The sequence below is a fragment of the Vitis riparia genome, chromosome 16 (assembly GCF_004353265.1).
Source record: "Vitis riparia cultivar Riparia Gloire de Montpellier isolate 1030 chromosome 16, EGFV_Vit.rip_1.0, whole genome shotgun sequence".
NCBI classification, from domain to species: Eukaryota; Viridiplantae; Streptophyta; class Magnoliopsida; order Vitales; family Vitaceae; genus Vitis; species Vitis riparia.
The window spans coordinates 13,320,149-13,341,853 of NC_048446.1; the positions used below are offsets into that span (position 1 = coordinate 13,320,149).

At 38.7% G+C, this 21,705-nt stretch overlaps 2 protein-coding genes across 2 annotated transcripts; one reads left to right on the forward strand and one right to left on the reverse strand.

The window, feature by feature from the left end:
- The first annotated feature begins 4,807 nt into the window (after positions 1 to 4,807).
- LOC117933274 (protein FLX-like 1) lies at positions 4,808 to 5,164 on the forward strand. Its single transcript, XM_034854654.1, has one exon. It carries the CDS (start codon positions 4,808 to 4,810, stop codon positions 5,162 to 5,164), a length of 357 nt encoding a protein of 118 aa, XP_034710545.1.
- A 13,594-nt stretch (positions 5,165 to 18,758) lies between these two features.
- Positions 18,759 to 21,104, reverse strand: LOC117934081 (probable pectinesterase/pectinesterase inhibitor 33). Its single transcript, XM_034855684.1, has 2 exons — positions 20,198 to 21,104; positions 18,759 to 19,556 (listed from the first exon to the last, which is right to left on the reverse strand). Exons 1-2 carry the CDS (start codon positions 21,075 to 21,077, stop codon positions 18,862 to 18,864), a joined length of 1,575 nt encoding a protein of 524 aa, XP_034711575.1. The 5' UTR covers positions 21,078 to 21,104; the 3' UTR covers positions 18,759 to 18,861.
- Between the last annotated feature and the right edge of the window lie 601 nt (positions 21,105 to 21,705).

Sequence of the window (21,705 nt, forward strand, 5' to 3'; positions counted from 1 at the left end):
CATCATTGTTTTTATTCGTCAGTCATTTTGTTTTGTCAGCATGGTGTCACGATACATGGTCTTGTTTGGCATTACCTATCTGAGGTTGGACATTTTCATTACATGATGGATGAGCATATTTCAGAGTACAGTAGTTTTGAGATATTATATATCTCAGTCTGTTCACTGTCACATACTGGGGCATGCCCTCCTTCCCTGGATCATCAGACCTTCCACAGGCTTCACTCACATTTGATCTAGTTGTTGACCCTTCCGAGTGGTCATACTGGGGCATACCCCTTTCTCCGAGAGCATCGGGCCTTCCACAGGTTTCACTCACCTTTGATCTAGTTGTTGACCTCTTCGAGTTGTCATACTGGGGCATACCCTCCTTCCCTAGGATCATCGGACCTTTCACAGGCTTCATTATCTTTCGACCTAGTTGTCGATCCTCGTGAGTTGTCATACTGGGGCATATCCCCTCCCGAGTTTGCTTGCATCATTATCTGGGTTATCCTTTGGCTTTGGGCCATTCGATCGGTCATCATCCTATCAGTTTGAGTTTGAGTCGGGGCCGCACCTATATCGATCGGCCATCTTCCTATTATGTCAGTTTTCGAGTCGGGATCGCACCTATATCGATCGGTCATCATCCTATCAGTTGAGTTTGAGTCGGACCGCACCTATATCAATCGGTCATTATCATGTCAGTTTGAGTCGGGGCCGCACCTATATCGATCGGCCATCTCCTTGTCATATCAGTTTGTGTGAGTCGAGACCGCACCTATATTGATCGGTCATTATCGTGTCAGTTTGAGTTGGGGCCGCACCTATATCAATCGGCCATCTTCCTATCAGTTCAGTTTCGGGACCGCACCTATATCGATCGGCCATCTTCCTATTATGTCAGTTTTCGAGTCGGGACCGCACCTATATCGATCGGTCATCATCCTATCAGTTTGAGTTTGAGTCGGGACCGCACCTATATCAATCGGTCATTATCATGTCAGTTTGAGTCGGGGCCGCACCTATATCGATCGGCCATCTCCTTGTCATATCAGTTCAGTTTCTGGGACCGCACCTATATTGATCGGTCATCATCCTATTAGTTTGAGTTTGAGTCGGGGCCGCACCTATATCGATCGGCCATCTCCCTGTCATGTTAGTTTTCGAGTCTGGGACCGCACCTATATCGATCGGTCATCATCCTATCAGTTTGAGTTTGAGTCGGGGCCGCACCTATATCGATCGGCCATCTCCCTATCATGTCAGTTTTCGAGTTGGGACCGCACCTATATCGATCGGTCATCATCTTGTCAGTCAGAGTTCGGGGCCGCACCTATATCGATCGGCCATGTTCTTATCACTTTTTGTGTTTAGTTTGAGTTGAGACCGCACCTATATCGATCGGTCATGGTTTTGTCGGATTGAGTTGAGTCTTATTCGCCTCCGAGTCGCGCCTACACAGTTGAGTCTTGTTCGATTTCTGAGTCACCATTATTCCTCCATTTTGGTTTTTTTTCAGAGTCATTTTCCTCACTCAGTTACCTGGAGCTTATTGCTTGATCGTCATTGCTCTTTCGGGATTCCCCATCCACTACGCATGACACAGTCTTTTAAGATCACGACACGTATTTCAGTCATGTTGTTGGCATCCTACGCTTGGCATTCTCATGTAGTTCACATAGGGTAGTTTCCTTTGGACATTCTTTTCTATACTTCAGAGTGGTTCGACCGTTACTCATCATTGACATTGATTTCCGAATCACTTTTGGAGACGTCTTAGAGGGAGCCCGGATCCTTAATGTGGCTTCAGAGGCATTTTGAGATATCCTTTTCCCTTAGGATTAGAGCCTTTGTTCATTTGTTGGCTTGAGTGAGTTCTGGTTTCACTCGTGCCCTTATGGGGGTCTTCTTTGTTCTTCGGTAGAGTTCACTTCATTTCACTCACTATTCACACTTACTTGTCACTTCAGTGTTTATATTTCTTACACTCGTGAACTCTACCGAAGAGGGGCATATTTGTAGACCCCCCACTGGGGCCTCATTCTTCATGCAGCTTGTCTTGCCACGTGGAGGAGATTTGAGAGACCACTTGTCTGCTCATGGATGGCTGCTGGGAATCAGAGTAGTGGAATTGAGGAGTGAGTGAGAGTTTGACACGTGGCATGGAGATATTCTAAAATCCTCAGGCCGTTATGGAGGAGCGTCTGGCAGCTGAGTGAAGGGGTTTGCTTTTTTGGACGTGTTTGTTGAGAGAGGAAGCAGGGAAAACAGGGAGTGACTTGAGGAAGTTAGAAAGGAGAAGAGGGGGGGGGGATATTTTTTTTGAGGGGGACAACAGAGAGGGTGAAACGGAGAGAAACCAGAGGGCTTTAGGGGGAGCTTGGAGAGAAACTTGCTGGAGAGGGAAGCTGTGAGGAGAAAAAGGCAACTAAAAGCTGAAACAAAGGATAGAAAGAAAAAGATCTCAGGTACGTTTTCGAGACCACATTTTGTTTGCCATTGATATCCTGTGGATTGCTGTGACTATGTTGCAACATTTTCGTTTCTTATTTTCTATGATAAACTGGTTTGAGAGTGATCTAATTTCCTTTTTAGCTCTCCTTCGTGTGTTTGAGTCATATCTTGGGATTTTGTTTTACCATGTATGATCTGTTTTAGTTGTCTTCCTCTGTTTCTGCTATTTGTCTTGGGTGAGCATCTGTTTTTCTCACCTCTGCCCGAAGGAACAAGGAATTTCCAATAATATATTTCAGTAGTAATCCTGGGGACTCTCATGATACAAATATTGTGTGATTGAAAAGCTACATTGATGTCCAATACTTTGATGAAAATGGGCTCGCATGACATTGTTCATCTGCTGGTAGAGCCCATCACTATTTGTACCTAGGTGTTGGAGAAGGCATTGCCTGGTTGATTGGTTAGGCATGAATATTGGAATACACAAATGATAGTTCAGTGGTTGCTCGTGAGGTATTTCTGAATCTAGCTTTATTTCGGGAGGCGAGGATACGTTGCCTGCTCTTTTAGTCTGCTATACCATCTCCTGGCTTGATATTATGGTCGATCCACGTACAACAGTTCTGGTTTTCATTGTCATTGGGCTATTGTGTGTGGGTATTGTGGTCAATCCACCCACCTATGTGCTGAGTTTCACGCCGCTTCACGGGCTATCTCCAGGGAACCAATATATGTCAGCGACCACGTCGGGAAACACAACTTCCAGCGCCTGAAAACCCTCATCTTGCCTGATGGATCACTTCTGAGGAGTTTTAGGAGCATTCAACTGTCAAGGATGAGTTTTCAGTGTAATTGATGGTTTGCTGCCCGAATATTTGGGTCTTGAAGTTATGTGAAATGAATTGTCCAATTGAAGCTTGGAAGGCAATGCTAGAACTGCCATTATCTGCACTTTGAGCCCTGCATGAAGCCATGTTGAGTAAGCTAGAAGCATTCTGTCATTTGCTAGCTGTACCAAAGAAGTCATTACAAAAGCACAGGTCAATGTGGTCATGTCTGATAAAGCCTTGGCAAAGCATTTGCAGAAATAATTGGCCAGATTAGAGAGTGAATTGAGAAGTCTAGTCCCCGTTTCCTCAACTTGTGATTATATAACGTTACTGAGAGAGAAAGATCTTCGGATTGACAAGACGGAGAAAGAGATAAGTGAGTTGACTAAGCAACGTGACGTTGTTGAATCTCGGGTTGAGGATTTGCTACAAACGATTGGAAGTGATCAGTCTTCAAGACAATGGACTGAATTCATAATGATCCTAAAGCACAACGATGTCAACGACATGGTTTCTGAGGCTAGTATCATAGGCGGCATCCACCTAGGCTTGATAAAGATTTCTCTTCACTTGGAACTGAACTTGATATTGGAAGAGTTCCATCATCTGGGACGAGTATGGTTGTCCAGAGTTTGCCCATTGGTAATTCATCTTTGATTGGTGGGAAGGGATGAACTTCAGCTTTGGCAGAGGTGCCCATGATGGTTGGATGCAATAGCACGGGATCCTCATCTGTTCAACAGACTATTGTTTTCTGCTCCGGCATCTGGGCTTCCAAATACTACAGCTTCCAGGGCCAAAATCAGCAACTTGGTAGATTTCGGCAAGGGCAGCAGCCTTCCCAGCATTTTGAGGCCCTTGGGTATCCAAATTTCTACCATTCTCAGGCTGGGATCTTGCTGGAACATCAGCAACAAAACCTTAGAGATGGGTCCCTGAGTGGGTCCCAAGTCTCAAGCATGCTCAAGTCATCCAACAGTTAAGTCTATTCTTTTGAATATTTGAATGCATGGCATTTCTGACTGAGCAATGATATATTAATTTGTTGAGATAGACCCATTTCTCATGGACTCGACGTACAATATTGTGTGGATGAATAATGTGAAAGTAAATTGAAAGCTCATTGTGAAATTGGAGCAGAACTAGCTGATGCCCTGCGTGGCACAGCCGGCCAGCTTAGCAGCTTAATCAGTGTCATATCTGAAAATATTGGAATCACAGAAAAACAGGCAGTAGCTGTTGGGCTTTTATATGATCTCCCAGAGAGGGATTTAAGGATTTAATTGATTCCCTACTGCGGCGATGTGATCTCGATTTGCATAATCAAGCCAGAGGTCCTCAAGATCCTGAAATTCTTGCAGTCATAGAAGAGCTTTTTCGCTGCATTACAGGCTTAGTTAAACAGGAAGATGCTATTGGGATAGGTTCTGGACGTCTTGTATAAGTTGACAAATATTTATCCGATGTCATTGAGGTCAATGCTGACGCCTTGTTGACTCTGAAAGGCAATGTGGTGATTGATAGCATGATGAAGCATGGGTGTGAAACATGACTTGCAACGAGCCAGAGCTGCCATTGAGTATGAGAAGAATGGATATGCAGAGAATTACCAGCATGGTCAGCTGATGGAGAATAACCTGATCTCAATGGCCAGGGAGTTGGAAAAACTTCGTGCAGAGTTTGCTAATGCTGATAAAGGAGCCAGTGCTGCTGCTTCTGGTGGGAATCCAGGTTATAGTGGAAACTATGGCGGCCCTGAAACTGGCTATGCAGCAAATTCTTATCTTACAAACTATGGCATGAATCCGATACTGGCAAGCGCAGAAAGTTTTCCTCAATACGAACCTGGACCTGGTTCCTGGGGTGCATACAATAAACAGCAGCTCTCTTAGTCTTGGTGATGGTTATGTGGCATTGTTTGTTCGGATGCTTGGGCTAGATAATGATCCTCTTGATAGGGAATGGGCAGTAGTAGCATTATGGAAATGTTCACTTGGGGAAAAGACCTAAATATGCCGAGGGGAATCTTCCCCTCAGAGTGTCATGGTGGTGAGGTTCAATGCAACCTTTTCTGGGTTGCAAAAGGCGGAGAAACTACACAATGTGTATGCTGAAAATCAACATGGGAGAGCTGAGTTCCAGCAGATCAATCTCAATAATGGCAAAACAAGCAGCACCTTGGTATAATATTCAGCAGTCCATCTGGTACTGATTGTAGCAGAAGTTCTTCAACGCTTCCAGAAATACATAGAAATCTTGTCACAGATAATCAATGGCACACCCTTCACACTGTTTGCTCGGATCTACTAAATTCCCCAGGGATTTGGGACACCCAGTGAGTTGGAATTCAGGTCTTTAAGGTTGGGATGTTAATGCAAGGGAAGGATGGTCGCTATGCTTCAGTTTTCCAGCAACATCAGCAGAGGATTGAGTTATTCATGCGCTCATGCTTGGGAAAAGGGTATTAGGGATATTCAGAAAACTCCGGGAGGTCTTCTTTACAGGCAGGAATGGAGTAACACTCAGTCAATGCTCAAGATACCTTGACTTTAGGATCCCACTCCGGTATGGTTTGCATGGCCTCGTTGAGGCCACGTGTCACCTTCATTTTCTTCCTCTTTGTTTTTTAAAAATAGTTTTTCAAATCCCATTTTTTTTTTTTAAATTTTTCTAAACCCCATTTTTAAATGATTTCCCAAAATCCAACTTCTCAAATAATCTCAACTTCCTCATCTTCCATCTTTAGAGATTTTAGGTTTTAAAAGCCTCATTTTTAATCAAAGGTTGGTGCCATTCTTCCTTTGGGCATGCAATTTTCATTTCCCTTGTTTTAAACTGTTTTAAAATAAGCAAAAATCAAATTTTGTAATTCCTAGTGATGGAATTTACAGATTTGGTTCATGCAAAATAAACGGGCTTTGGTGGGGGCCCTACATACTTGATTGATTGATTAATTGATCGATTGATTGATCGATTAAATTGCCATATATGATTGATTTTATTCTGCTCCATGACATGCTTGAAATTATTCCTAAATTGTGCACTAACCACCTCTCTTGATAGCGGATTGATCATTTGATGCCAAGGTATGCCCCATTCTCACTTTGATCGTTCTTTGTTGAGTGTTTTGATTCTCATATGTGCATGATAGTTTTGGGTATTCATCGTTTTCCTTATTAGATACCATGATTGCTTCATTTTATTAGTAGGGACCCGACTTTAGGGACTTAGAGGGGTGCTACGGTCTTTACCGTACCTTCCCGATAAGTAACCTGACCCCCGAACCCGATCCGGTTTTTCACAGACCACCTTTTCCAAAATATGGAGTCACACTTAGGGTTTTTCTTTCTTATTTTGTTTACCCTTTAAAAATAAAACAAAAATAAGTGGCGACTCCAAGTCATTTACAAATAATAAACAAAAATCCATTTTTCGAAATAAAAATCGAGCTCGCCATTCGAGTGGGAAACGCATTGAGCCGAAATGCGGGGTCCACAGATCTATTTGGATAATGGATTTTGGTTGATGGATTATTAGTTTTAAAGTTAAGTTTGAAGATTTTAGAATTTTGTTCCACTACTCTGAACAGGTATTTGGTAATTGGTTTCTTTCAGTTACAATATGATTTTTTGGGTTAGGTTACACTTTAAGCCTTCAGGTTTGAGGTGTGAAATGATCGTCACGCCCTTAGAGTGGGTCTTGGGGTGTGACAGAGTGGTATCAGAGCATTAGGTTGTGATCTTGATGGGAACTTGTTTAGTTTACCTTTGGGAATAGATGAGTGACACATTAGTTTAAGTTTCAACTTCATCTAGTTCGATTCCTTTCATTCCTTACAATTTTGACTTGCTTATTTGGCTTCTTAGTGACTAATTTAGTTATATTTGTTGCTTTATAGGACACCATGCCACAAAGGAGACCTGCATCTTCCCAAAACAGTCAGGCTAATGCCGATATACCTCCTCCATCTGAGGCTTTGCCCCCTATGCGTATTGAAGGGCTTTATAGATACTTAGGGACTTTGGCTAGCTTGGTTGAGTGTCAGGCTAGAGCTACTGGAAGTAATGGTCAAGGAAAATCCTCATCTACTAGGGGTAGTTCCTTTGACGACTTTAAAAAGTTGGGCCCCCCTTGTTTTTCTGGTACTTTAGAACCAACAGAGGTAGAGGCTTGGATTATGAAAACAGAGAAATTCTTTGATGTCATTAATTATTCTGAGGAGCGAAAAGCCTCTTATGCAGCATTTATGTTAGACAAAGAGGCAGACCATTGGTGGCACATGACTAAGAGGCTTTTGGAGGATCAGAGGCCTATTGTTTGGAGTTAGTTTAGGGAGGCTTTTTATAAGAAGTACTTTCCTGACAATGTTCGACGACAAAAGGTAGGAGAGCTTGTCCTTCTGGAACAGGGGAATTTGACTGTGGCCTAATATGAGGCTAAGTTTACCGAACAATCACATTTTGCCCCACAATTGATTGTTGCAGAGGAGAAAAAAACATTAACGTTTCAGGATGGACTGAAGCCTTATTTGAATAATAAGATATCAATTCTAAAGCTTAGTGTTTATTCAGAGGTGGTAGACAAAACCCTTATTGTAGAGAAGGATAATGAAGAGCTTCACCAGTATAGGGAACAACAAAGGAAGAAGAATAGAAATGATGGTGCTCATGGTAACCAAGCACAGAAAAAGTCTGCTCCTAGTAGAAATCATAATAAAGGAAAAACAACACAAAATTTAGATGGGATTTGTCCTACTTGTGGTAAGAAGCATGGGGGTAGGCCATGCTATAGAGAGACAAGAGCTTACTTTGGTTGTGGAAAACAGGGACATATGGTTGGGGATTGTCCAAAGAGTAAGAAGTTTATATTTGGGAAGCCTAAGGAGGAGAATAAAGAGGATAGCTAGAAGCCCAGGACTCAAGGACGGGTATTTGCTATGATTGATAGAGATGCTCAGGCTACTTCTGATGTAGTGACAGGTATTCTTCGAATTCACACCTTATTTGCAAGAGCCTTAATTGATTCTGGTTCAACACACTCTTTTGTTTCTGTATCTTTTACTGGTTTGTTGGGTATGCCGATTGATAACATGGACTTTGATTTATTTGTTGCTACTTCTTTGGGAGATTTTGTTGTGGTTGATAAAATACTTAGAGATTGTTGTATGATGATTGGGTATAGAGAGATGATAATTGACTTAGTACTTCTTGACCTCCAGGATTTTGATGTGATTTTGGGGATGGATTGGTTAGCTTCATACCATGCATCTGTTGATTGTTTTGGGAAAAGAGTGACGTTTAGCATTCTTGGTTAGCCTGATTTTAGTTTTGTGGGGAAGCATATAGACAAACCACTGTGTCTGATCTCAGCCTTGCGATCTAGTTCTTTGCTCAGGAAAGGTTGTCAAGGCTTTTTGGCTTATGTGGTGAATGAGGAAAATGATTTAAATTTGGAAGACATACCCATTGTAAGAAATTATCCTAATGTCTTTCCAGATGATCTACCTTGCTTGCCACCAGAGAGAGAGGTGGAGTTCACCATTGATTTGGCACCAGGGACAGCTTCTATCTCTAAGGCCCCTTATAGGATGGCACCTATGGAGCTTATGGAGTTGAAGATTCAACTTCAGGAGTTGTTAGATAAGGGCTTCATTAGGCCTAGTGTTTCACCTTGGGGAGCTCTGTTTTATTTGTAAAAAAGAATGATGGATCTATGAGACTCTGCATTGATTATAGAGAGTTGAATAAGGTGACGGTGAGGAACAAGTATCTCTTTCCTTGAATTGATGATTTGTTTGATAAACTTTAGGGTGCATATGTGTTCTCTAAGATTGATCTTCGGTCTGGTTATCATCAGTTAAGGGTTAGAAGTGAAGATGTACCCAAGACTGCTTTTTGAACTAGATATGGGCATTATGAGTTTTTGGTTATGTCTTTTGGTTTTACTAATGCACCTGCTACTTTTATGGACTTAATGAATAGGGTATTCAAGCCCTATCTAGATCAGTTTGTGGTGGTTTTTATAGATGATATTTTGGTGTACTCAAAGAGTAGGGAGGAGCATGAGCGTCATTTGAGTACTGTATTGCAGACTCTTAGAGATAAGCAACTGTATGATAAACTAAAGAAGTGTGAGTTCTAGTTAGATAAAGTCTCTTTTCTTGGGCATGTGGTGACCAAGGATGGCATCTCTGTTGACCCTAGAAATGTAGATGTCGTGTCAAATTGGAGAGACCTAATATTGTGACCGAGATTCGAAGTTTCTTAGGACTAACTGGTTATTATATGCGGTTTATTGAGGGGTTCTCTAAGATCGCCCTACCTTTGACCAGGTTGACTCAAAAAGGGGTTAAGTTTGAGTAGTCTAATGATTGTGAACGTAGTTTCCAAGAGTTAAAGAATAGATTAGTGACAACTCCTATTTTGACTATCCTTTCAGGCTCAGAAGGGTTTGTGGTGTATAGTGATGCCTTTTGTCAAGGTTTGGGTTGTGTTCTTATGCAACATGGGAAAGTTGTAGCTTATGCTTCTAGACAGTTGAAGTCTTATGAACGAAATTATTCTACTCATGATTTGGAGTTAGTTGTAATGGTTTTTGCACTTAAGATCTGGAGACATTTTCTTTTTGGTGAAACTTGTAAGATATTCACATATTATAAGAGTTTGAAGTATTTATTTTCTCAAAAGGAATTGAACATGAGATAGAGGAGGTGGATTGAACTACTTAAAACTATGACTGCATTATTCAGTATCACCCAGGAAAGGCGAATGTTGTGGTTGATGCCTTGAGTAGGAAATCTGTTGGTTCCTTAGCAGCTATTAGAGGTTGTCAGAGGCAATTATTGGAATATTTGAGGAGTTTCCAAGTCCATATGAGAGTTTTGGACTTAAGAGCTCTTGTAGCGAACTTTAGAGTGTAACCAGACTTAGTTGAGAGAATTAAGGCCCTACAAAAGAACGATTTGAATTTAGTGCAACTTATGGAAGAGGTTAAAAAGGGTAGTAAGCCTGACTTTGTTTTATCAGATGATTGGATTTTGAGGTTTAGGACTAGACTTTGTGTCCCAAATGATGGAGACTTAAGGAGGAAGCTTTTGGAGAAAGCTCATTGTTCTAGGCTTGCGATCCACCTAGGAGGAACAAAGATGTACAAAGATTTGAGACATAATTATTGATGGTCAGGTATGAAACGAGATACTACACAATTTATGGCTCAGTGTTTGGTGTGTCAACAAGTGAAAATTTAGCATTAACGACCAGTAGGGTTTTTGCAACCACTTTCTATTCTCAAGTGGAAATGGGAACATATTACTAGGGATTTTGTAACAGGGTTACCAAGGACCTTAGGGGGCAATAATGCGATTTGGGTGATTGTTGATCGATTGACAAAGTCTGCTCATTTTCTGCTGATGAAAGTTAATTTTTCTATGGATCGTTTGACTTCTCTTTATATTAAGGAGATTGTGAAAATGCATGGTGTACTTGTTTCTGTAGTATCTGACAGAGATCCTCGTTTCACTTCTAGATTTTGGCATAGTTTACAGAAAACATTAGGTACTAAGTTGAGTTTTTGTACTGCTTTTCATCCGTAGATTGATGGTCAATCACATAGGGTAATTCAGGTCTTGGAAGATTTGTTGAGAGCTTGTGCTTTAGACCTAAAAGGTAATTGGGATGATTATTTGCCTCTAGTGGAGTTTGCCTATAATAATAGCTTTCAAGATAGCATTGGGATGGCACATTTTAAGGCGTTATATGGTAGGAGATGTCGATCTCTTGTTTGTTGGAATGATGTTGGAGAGAAGAAACTTTTGGGGCCTGAACTTGTGCAGTTGACTGTTGAAAAGGTCTCTTTAATTAAGAAAATATTGAAAGCAACACAAAGTAGACAGAAGAGTTATACTCATAATCGTAGACAAGATTTGGAGTTTGAGGTGGGTGATCATGTTTTCTTGAAAGTTTCACCTATGAAGTCTATAATGAGATTTGGAAAAAAATGGAAACTTAATCCTCATTTTGTGGGACCATTTGAGGTATTAGAAAGAGTAGGCACTTTGGCTTATAAAGTGGCCTTGCCCTCGAGTCTATCTAAAATTCATAATGTATTCCATGTTTCGACTTTGAGGAAATATATTTATGATCCCTCTCATGTTGTGGAGTTGGAGCCTATTCAAATTTCTGAGGACTTGACCTATGAAGAGGTGCCCGTTCAAATTGTGGATGTGATGGATAAGGTACTACGACATGCTATTGTCAAGTTGCTAAAGGTGCAATGAAGCAATCATAGTATCCGAGAGGCCACTTGGGAGTTAGAAGAAGAGATGAGAGAATCCTCAATTATTTCAAGACTCAGATATGTCAAGTTTAGAGGACTAAACTTTTGTTAAGGAGGGGAGGATGTAACACCCAAGTTTTTTTTTAAGGCTAATTTAGGAAAATATTAATAATAATTTAATTAATTAATTAATTAATTTAATAAAATGAAAGAGGGATAAAAATGTAATTTTTCGAATAAATACCCTAGGTATAAATTAGAAATTCTATTCTTCATGTTCTTTTCTAAATAGGGTTTTTGTTCACAGAATTCCAAAGAACGTAAGGTTGGAGTCGGATTTCAAGGTTTGAAGAACAAATCTCTATAGGTAAGATTCTAACCCCTAGATTAATATTTTGGATTCATTAGTTAATTTCAAACACATTAGATATTTTTTGAAAAATCCAAATCTAGATTAGGGTTAGTTTTTTTTTTTTTTTTTAATTCGTTTTAATGTCAAAATATTGAAATTTTAAGATTTTGATTTATTGTTGGAAATTGGGAAATCTTAAGTTTTTAGATATATATATATATAATTCTATGGAAGATTTCGATTTTAGGCTAAGGATATAATAGTTTTGCAAATTTGAATAATTGAAATAAGTGTTTGACTCTGGTTTGTTTGACCCTTATCAACGAAATATAATAGTTGACTTTTGACTTTTTGGCCCTTGTTAACGGGATATAATAGTTTACCTTTACATTTCTTGGTGGGGAATGTAATTGATTTGGACTCCAGTTTCTAGGAGTTTGGTTAGAGGTTACTAGTACTAGTAGTGTTTGGTTCCGTCCACCTTAAATGAACAATTTGAGACTAGTCACCTATTTGAAAAGTCTCACTTAACTGGGCACCATTTGATATTTGATTACCAGAGTAAATAAATAATTTGAATGTTTTGATTGAATTTGATATGAAAATGTTTCAAATTGTCAAACTTTCATCTATAAAGATATTGTGTAACAAAAATATATATTTTGTGACCCACTATTTTATTTTTCCCAATGAAACTGTAATATTATCTCCTTAAATATTTTACATAACAAAATAGTTTGTCACAAAAAAAATTATCCTTCATTATGCAAATTTGTTGCCATAGTGCATGAATTCATGCAACTTCTAGTAAAGAATAGAGATTTTGTTTCCCAAAATGATCTTGGGAGACAAAATTATGTTTGTGGTAGAAAATCAAATTTGTTGTAGTGAAAATAATCCATGAGGATGAGTTAACTTCTAATGCTAAGGAAACATGAAAGAACCTTGTGATCTTTGATTAAAAATTGACTAGCAAGTTATTAGACAAACTTGCTAAAAACATGAACATATTGATCATCAATTTTAAGGAGAAAATGGTGAAACTGTCATTATTGTAGGTGAAGAGAATGGAGCCTTTTCAATTTACACATATGATTGAGATAACTGGGATCAACTAAGCCCAATGGTTGATTCATGAACACATCTCACTTCAAGTAATCATGAAAGAAAACATTATTGACACCAAGTTGATGGCGAGGGCACCCACATGAGAGACCTATACCTGGTTTAAGTCTAATTGTAGTTGGTTTTATGATGGGGCTAACAGTATCATAATAACTAATGTCAAGCCATTGATGAACACCTTTAGCTTGCTTTGCACTAGTCAATGGTCCCATTAAAAATCTATTCAATATGAAACACCCATTTGCAACCTACCAAATTTTGTGAAGCATGAGAAGGTAACAAGTTCAACCTATCATTGTTCATGAGACAATTAAACTCATTTGACATAGCTCAATGCCAAGCAGAAATCTTTAGGGCCTAGATAATGGTGGTTGTCTTGGTAAGGTTAATCGAACAATAAAATGAGGCATGAGAAAATTTGTGGATGGGTTTGTGGATATTTCCTTTGGTTTTGGTAATCATGAGATGTTGGTTTTGTGTTGGTTGTATGGGAGGAGATGACGTGAAAGGTTTAAAGATGGATAGAGGGTTGGTGGGTAGTTTTGTATGGCTAGGATTAGGGTTATGAGAATGGGAGAAGAAGGTTCATATGGGCCTTGGAACATGATCAACTAAGAAGAGTCCAAAATAGGGGAGTCACATTCGCTCATCCTTAGAATCATTGAATGTAGGAAAAACTGAAGGAAATGATTAGGTTGACTCGATTTAAGGAGATTATGGATAAAAGAATAGGCATGGGCATATAGAATATCCAATCAGCAAATGTATCTAAAAGTGCATGAGAAAGAGTGGGTTTCAACAAATTCAACATGCCAAAAGATAAAGATTTTCATGGCAATCATATTACAACAAATTAGATGTGCACTTTGTGTAAAAGAATACCCGAGGATGACATAAGGTTTGTGTAAGGTTCCAATTTTTGCATGGTATAGGGTCTAAACCAATATAACACAAACATCCAAAACCCCTTAATTTCTCAAAATTGGTAGGAAGACCTGATTAATACTCAAAAAGTGTTATTTCATAGCTTGTAATTAACTCTTATAAACACTTTTGAGTAGTAGTTATCACCTTTTAACCTAATTAACATATTAAGGACCCTTGCAATCAATTCTAATCAAATTGTGTTAAGTTTTAGTGTTTTGATAGCTTTTTGATCACCAAAGCAATCAGAGATTGAGGAGAGTTCTTTGGAATCCATGGCAAAGCAATGGAAAGCTCAGAAACATGAAGAACCGAAGCTTTGAAGTCCTTTGCCATAAGCAAATCCGGAATGCAAGGAGCAAAAGATGTCCGGACAGGGCGTCCGGACACACCATCGGATGGCGGCGGAACATGGTCTGTGGCAGGCTGTCCGAATGACGTAGCAAGGCTTACTCACATTAAGTCAATGATCCGGACAACCTATCTGGATAGGATATGCTATCGTCCGGGTGCGATGTTCACCAGTGCCATGTGCTTCTCCCTGAGGAAGTCCGGATAGGGGAGCGCGCCACATGTCCTCTTGAGGAATCCGGATGGAGTTGATCCGGATAGCCTGGCGGCGTGGATATCTCACAGTCGGATGACAAAGGAGGACGTTCCGTCCGTCGACATTTCACATCCGGATATCTCACAGCCGGATAGAAGAAGAAGACGTTTCAACTTCCCCGGACAGACATATCTGAATCCTTAGACAACGCTTACCCGGAGAGTTTTTCTCTCAGTATACAGTGTCGCGGTGTTCTCTTGAAGCTTCCTGATATTTCCGAACGACATCTTGAGATATTTTCGACCGACATCCTGATATTTCCGACCGACATTTTGAGATATTTTAGGATATTTTGCTTTAGATATTTGATGTCTAAATCCCCAAAGTCTCCTTGTAACCCACCTATCATAGGATTCTTTAGTCCTTAAGTAAGAAAAAAAGGGTAAATAACCTCATATATATAGATCTCGGGAGCTTGTTCTTGGAGATCCATCCTTGAGATCCATCTTTGAGATCGATCCTTTGTACAGTTTTGGAAGGAAGTAAAATACAGAGCACTTGCTCTGTTTTTCATATATATTTTTGTTATCTTGTTCTTTTTCTTTCTAGCCAATCAAACTCTGAGGATTTTTCCTCAGAGGATGAGAGGCTAGGCTCTTTGTCTCTTGGAGTAAAGAAAGTCGGGTAAGTTTCTTCATGCATAAATTGGAAGTTTTGTTGTTTTAGTTTTTAATGAAGAGAAAGTGTAACCCGTTAATGGTTTTTATCTTTTTAGTTAACTTAAAACGCCTTTAACTCACTTGGGCCAACACTTGGTAAGGCACATGATCTCCGTCCATAGAGATGCACTTGTTTATCTCTTGCGAGCCTTTGAGAGGTGGTTTAGAGGTAGGATTTTCTAGAATAGCCAACACTTGGTAAGCTTTTGGACTCCAAGGAGACATCCATTAGTTATCTCTTACGAGCTTTTGACGGGTAATCCAAGGTTAAAGATCACCTTGAATGGCAAATGCTAGGTGAGAGGCACGAGCCATTGCAAGTTGCATCAGTGAGAGGGATTTAGTGTTTGAACCCATTAAAGGGAAGCATCTGTACCACACCGGTTAGAGAATTAACTATATGTTAATTCTCTAATGTGAGGAAAAGAAACAAGTGACCGAAACTCTCCTTTTTGTATGAGGAACCTAAGCCTAATGATCTAAACTCCAAGAAACACTTTTCTTTGTAAGTAAAATTAGTTACTATTTTTGGTTAGTTTAAAACCAAACATTTTTCATTTAAACATCTTTATGTTTTCTTTTAAAGCTAACCTTGAAATGAAAAATCACCAATTCATCTTTGAATTAATATCAATTGTGAAGTGAAAACTCATCCCAATGAACGACCCTAGAGCCACTATGCTATGCTAGCTAAGGCTATCCTAGTACATGGTGTAATAGGTTATAAATTTTGTTGATTACTCTCTGAGGACCACAATCAATGGACACCAACTGGACACGAATCAAATGGCACCACTGTCAAGGACCATTGAGAGGACATAAATCAGCTGAGACACCAATTGGGAACGAATTAAGACCAATAATGTTTCATATGATGATGACATAGACAAACTTAGCTTGGGAGAGGCAAACATATGGAGCTAAATAGTAAGTGGCATGCATGCATGTTGGTGAAGTTTGAGGCCCTTCTAAACAATATTATGTTTATGACAACGTTTAGAGAAACCATTATGTTCTAGCAAATGAAGTAGAGTAATGGGGATATGTTATGCCATTGATAGCTAAGAAATTTGTAAGGGATTAGTATTCTCCACCCGTATCAACATAGAGGCAGAGCTTCAAAAGCTTTTCAACCAAAGGATTAAAAAACCCGTCATGTGATTCAATAAGACATCCTCATACGTCATAATAGACCAATTCAAGTGGTGATGAACTTGAAAGGGAAGACTAAGAGAAAGAAATTAAAGTTCATGACTTTTATTGCATTTGCATAAATTACATGAAAGAATGAAAAACATCAAATGACATAGGCAAACACTAAGAAGAAAAAAGATATTTAATAAATTTGGTAGAAAGGTGATGAGATGGTGATACCATTTGTAGAATGAGACTTTGATACTAGAAAAAAAATCAACGATTTAAATGATCATCTATGACTTTACCATTCATAGACTTCATATATAGTTGATCCTTGCAAAAGTAGTGCCCTCATACGAAGATCATTCAAATGAAAAGTGGGTAAGATTTCAATATTATTAGAAAAAATTTTAGTGGATCAAATTCTTTTTCATGATAGATATACAAAGCACATCAGATAAAATAAAAGATTTGAAAGGGGAAAGAAGTTTTGTAGAACCAGTTTGTGTGACCGATTGGGCTTGGCATACCTTCATGTTGGGTTTGACTTACCTTGCATCAAATGTATATAATGGTTTGAAGGTTTTTTAATTTGATAATTAGCATTAAAAGGTTAGGTAGACAAAATAACTCAAATATTTTTCCGTTTATGTTAATAGAATTAAGAGGAAATTGGACTAATTAAGGGAACACATTTAAATATTATAGAAGAAGCTATTTGGTACACAGATGGTAATATGTATATATATACGTCCGTGTGTGTGAGAGAGAGAGGGAGAGTGAGACCATCTAATTGGTCCTGTGATTCATTTTTATTCAAAAACTTCCTACAAGTAGGCTTCATCATCATTTGGAGGGACTATTTTGCTCTATTAAAGATTTGCTCTTTGAATTAAATATCTATGTCATTCACTCCAAGTCCCCCCTCCTTCCCATGTGGCCGAACTCGAATTGAATGAACATAGGTAGAAGGGAAAATATATCTAATAAGTATTTCTTTATAAAATCTTTTGACTAAATAATAAATTGCACAAGTATAACGGGTACTTAATGAAATGGTTGTATCACATGCAATATTTAATTATATATAATATATTATATACATATATCTCTCTTGCCCTTTTGGAAAAAATAACAATATTCCAAAGTATTAACATATTTAATGAAAATTTCAAAATCGAATGGAATTGTAGTCTCCTATTTGTGTCTCTTATGTGTCTATGTATCTATATGTGGATAAGATAATTCTTCAAATAATAAAAAGAGAGAGAGAAAAAAAGGTTGAAATATGTAATTGATGGATAATGCAATTAAATGTCAAAGAAAGAAAAAAAATAGAGAAGATGTGAAAAGTGTTTTAAATTTTTAATTAATATTTTTTTAGTAAAAAAAAATATTGTCTAGACCAATTTTATACAGTGGTATTTTTCCATAAGAATAAAATATATTATAAAAATAAAATATTTATATAAAATAAGAAATTTTTTTAATTAAAATATTTTTATAAATAAACTATGCCTAATGAATTAGACATGTGGGGAAAAATGAAACTACCTAGGAGACCAAGGATGCTATTCAAGGTATTCTATTTTCTTATTTCTTATATTTGCTTTTTCTATCCTCTATAACAATATTCTTTCATGGGATGGTGAAATATTTGTGTCATCCATTAATATATATATATGGGTTGCAGAAATCATATCGAAACCTTATATACCTTTGTGTGGACGATTATTAGCTCCGTATCTTTAAGCAAGTGGTGGAAAAGTTTTTATTTTTATTTTTATTTTTTTTTCCACATGATAGAAAGAAATAAAATAAATAATATAGAAGAAAAAAAAGTTAATATTCAAGAAAAAAAAATATACATGAAAGGTATTTTGGCTAAAGGGGTTCTATTTGAGGTTTTCTGAAAATTAAGAATTATTTTTCTCATTCAGATATTTTTATGCCTCTTTTACTCAAATATTCCAAATATTAAAGCATGGAACTAGAGTTGCTTGATTTCTCATCTTCATGTTTAAAGCCACACGCATTGGATTGGGCCCCAGTCCGGAGTTCTGGCCCATTGTCCCAACCCAAAATTTAAGTTTGGAGCTGGAGGTTGGGCTGGGCTTGGGCATTAAATAGCCTGATCCAACTTCACTTCCAACCCAACATCGTAGATCATAAATGCATACAATTAAACGATTTTGACCCGACTATCTATTTAACTTGGAGTTAACATCCATTGTTATAAATGGAAAGAATTTGGACCGTTGTCATGATCATAAACATTGTTGAATCTTTCCACCATCTTCACTGAAGTACTTATCTCAATGGATAAAGACTTAAATGTCTTCCTCTCTATTAAAAAAATTACGTTACATCCCTCAAGATTTAGAAATAAATCATTTTACTAAATCATATTATATAAAAAAAATACATAATATTCTTTTCTCTTATAATTTTACGTTGTGTCGAACATCAGGCAACCAATAAATTCAATAAACCCTAGATTATGATACATGATCAGAGCCCGGAAGTGAATGGCACGCGGGTGGCCGGCAGCCATGACTGGCCAGCAATGAAGCTGCCGACGGTGAACCGCGATGCCACGGTTGCACTAGTAATAACATGATAACCAGACCACTTCACCCTATTTCTGGTTGATGAAGAAGGTCCAAAATTCTGATATTCACCATAATACAATGTACTCTGAGCAAAATTAGAAGTGCCCCATGGTGACCACCCTGATGGATCAACCAAGCTATCAAGGTAAGTTTTGAGGATAACGGTTCGTGAATATCGCTGCCATGGCCTTCCCAAGTATGTTTTGAATGATCCAACCACTGGCTTTAGGTCAGATGCAGCAAGAATTCGAGAATTATGGATGGATATTCCAGTGTTTTGGTATGGATCACCCCGGCCCTGAGCTGTGATCACGTTGGCTTGGCCTTGTAGGGGCCTTCTAGCAAAGATCATGCACTGTTGGAAAACTACTGCTGCGTTTCCAAATATGAAGTCTATGGTGCCATAGATGTAGCATTCTCTATAGAATTGCCGTTGGGAGTGGACCATGAGGGTATCTTGGTACCCTTGGAAGGCACAGTGGTAGAAGACCGAGAGGTCAGAACTTGATCTGAGTGCAACTGCTTGGCCATTTTTTGGACCGGCTGTGTTCTTGAATGTAATGCCTCGTGCGATAAAGCGAAGACCTTGGATTCCTACAAGATATATTTAGGGAAAAGTACTAGTCAATCATGGAGTTATACACATTAAATCATGGCCATAATATGTAATGATCATCTTTCTTGATATATAAGTAAGTCATCCATTATTTTCTTCTTTGAGTGATGCAGAAGCCTTGTAACAAATGGTCCCTTTATCAAGATTAGCATCTACAGATCCTTTAGCATGCAGAAGGAAGAGCAGCTAGCATTTCCTGGTAAAAAAAAAAATAGTCTGAAGCATTTTCTTAGGTTTTATATCATCTTAATGTCGGTCTAACTAAGCAAATGATAATTGAATTGGTTAACAAGGGATTTCAACCTCTTTACAACTTGACTTCCTATTTGATTTTGGGAATTCTTTGGGGAAAATGCTAAGGTACCGTTGCGGTATCTATTAAACATAAGATTTGAACCATTGAATATATATGATGAGATCTAGATAGTTGAATAAGAGCACAAACGAATGAGACCAAGATATAAGGGTGTAAATAATGCGACGTAAAAATATATACGTGATACTATTTGAGAGAGAATTTTTTTCATAGTTACCAAAAAAGTACACTTGGGTACTCTAACCAGACCTTTTTCTTTGATATATTTGTCAAATGGAGAGAGAGAGACAAAAGAGGTCTTACCAGCAGTTGCAGAGTTGTAGGTGGTGTAGCCTCCTCTAACACTCCTGCTGCCAGTGATGATTGTTTTCTTCATGCCATCACCAACCAGCGTAATATTGTTCACATTGATGCCAACTTCAATATTCTCCCTATAAAGACCCTTTTTCACATATATAATGAACCTCCCACTGCTTGTCCTCTTCGCTGCTGCATTTATAGCAGCTTGAATGGAGCTAAAATCTCCCGAGCCATCCTTCGCTACTACAAGATTTGCACTTGTAGCAAGAGATGTAGACTGCAACAACTTCCTCTCACCAGCCGAAACCCAGCTAGGAAATCCCCCTCTATAACTGGTTCCCTCCATAAGCCCATCATTTATAGCCAAGCTGTTGCTGATGAGCTCAGAAACATTGTTGGACATGAGAGGGAATATGAAGTTTGTGACGTTAAGATCCTTGGCGCTGTCTTGACAAGTTTCTAGATTCGTAAAGGCGGTGCTAAGCCATGTTTGAGCATCAAAATCGCTACAATTTTGGTTACCATGTAGGCCTTGAAGAGTTTGATTTAGCTGGTACACGGTGTCCTCATAGAGCTTCAAACAGTCATTCCAAGCGCCTTTCTGCGACTTGTTCACACAATTGGAGCCGGACCGCAGCACCTGCCTCTGCCCATGAAGGGCTCGATCCATGGCTACTTGCACCAACATCCTCCGAAAATCGGACTTATGATCGGGTGCAAAACGCTGGTGGCTATGGCTCATGAAATACTTGCAGGGCTCAGGATGCGGCGTGGTGTTGCACCACCATTTTATGTTGCCACGACCATTTTTTGATTGGGCTGTTGAGAATATAGAAGAAGAGAAGGATATGAATACCATAAGTGACACAATTTTTGTCGCCATGAATGTGTCTCTCCTTTTCCGTTCCCAACTTTGGATCCAGAGAAGTAGGGTTTCTTTATAGAGGAGAAGGATGATGGGCTTCACAGTTGACATCTACACTCAACCCATGTCTTTACTCATCGTGGTGCATACGAATATGTAACCTATATGTGTATGACATCTTATAATTAATTTTCAATACATGTAACATGTTGTAACCGTACATGCCGTGTTTGCTGTAATTATTTATACATTGATTGAGTAGCTTGATTCTCAAGTACATTGGAAGTAACGATTCTTTTCAAAGGAAGAAACCATGTTCATGGCCTATATATTATTCAAATCAGATGTACACACAGCCCCTAAATTGTGCATCACCCATGTGGTTTGTAGTTTTCCAAGGAAGCAAACCATCCTCTTTCAAAGTTGTAAAGTTTTAACTATGATTCATTACAGCCAGTGGACCAAAAAGAATTAAGTAAATGACTCCCCTAGCTACCGATGGATCACTGTGTCAATTCATCTGTGTGACCTCTTTGGTCAAAATGATGGGCTTTTTACAGCTCCATCTATACTAATTTTTTTCTGAAGGAAAAGGAGTAGAAGATGATCAGTTCACAGATGAAGAGGAAAATTTTCTAGATCTGCA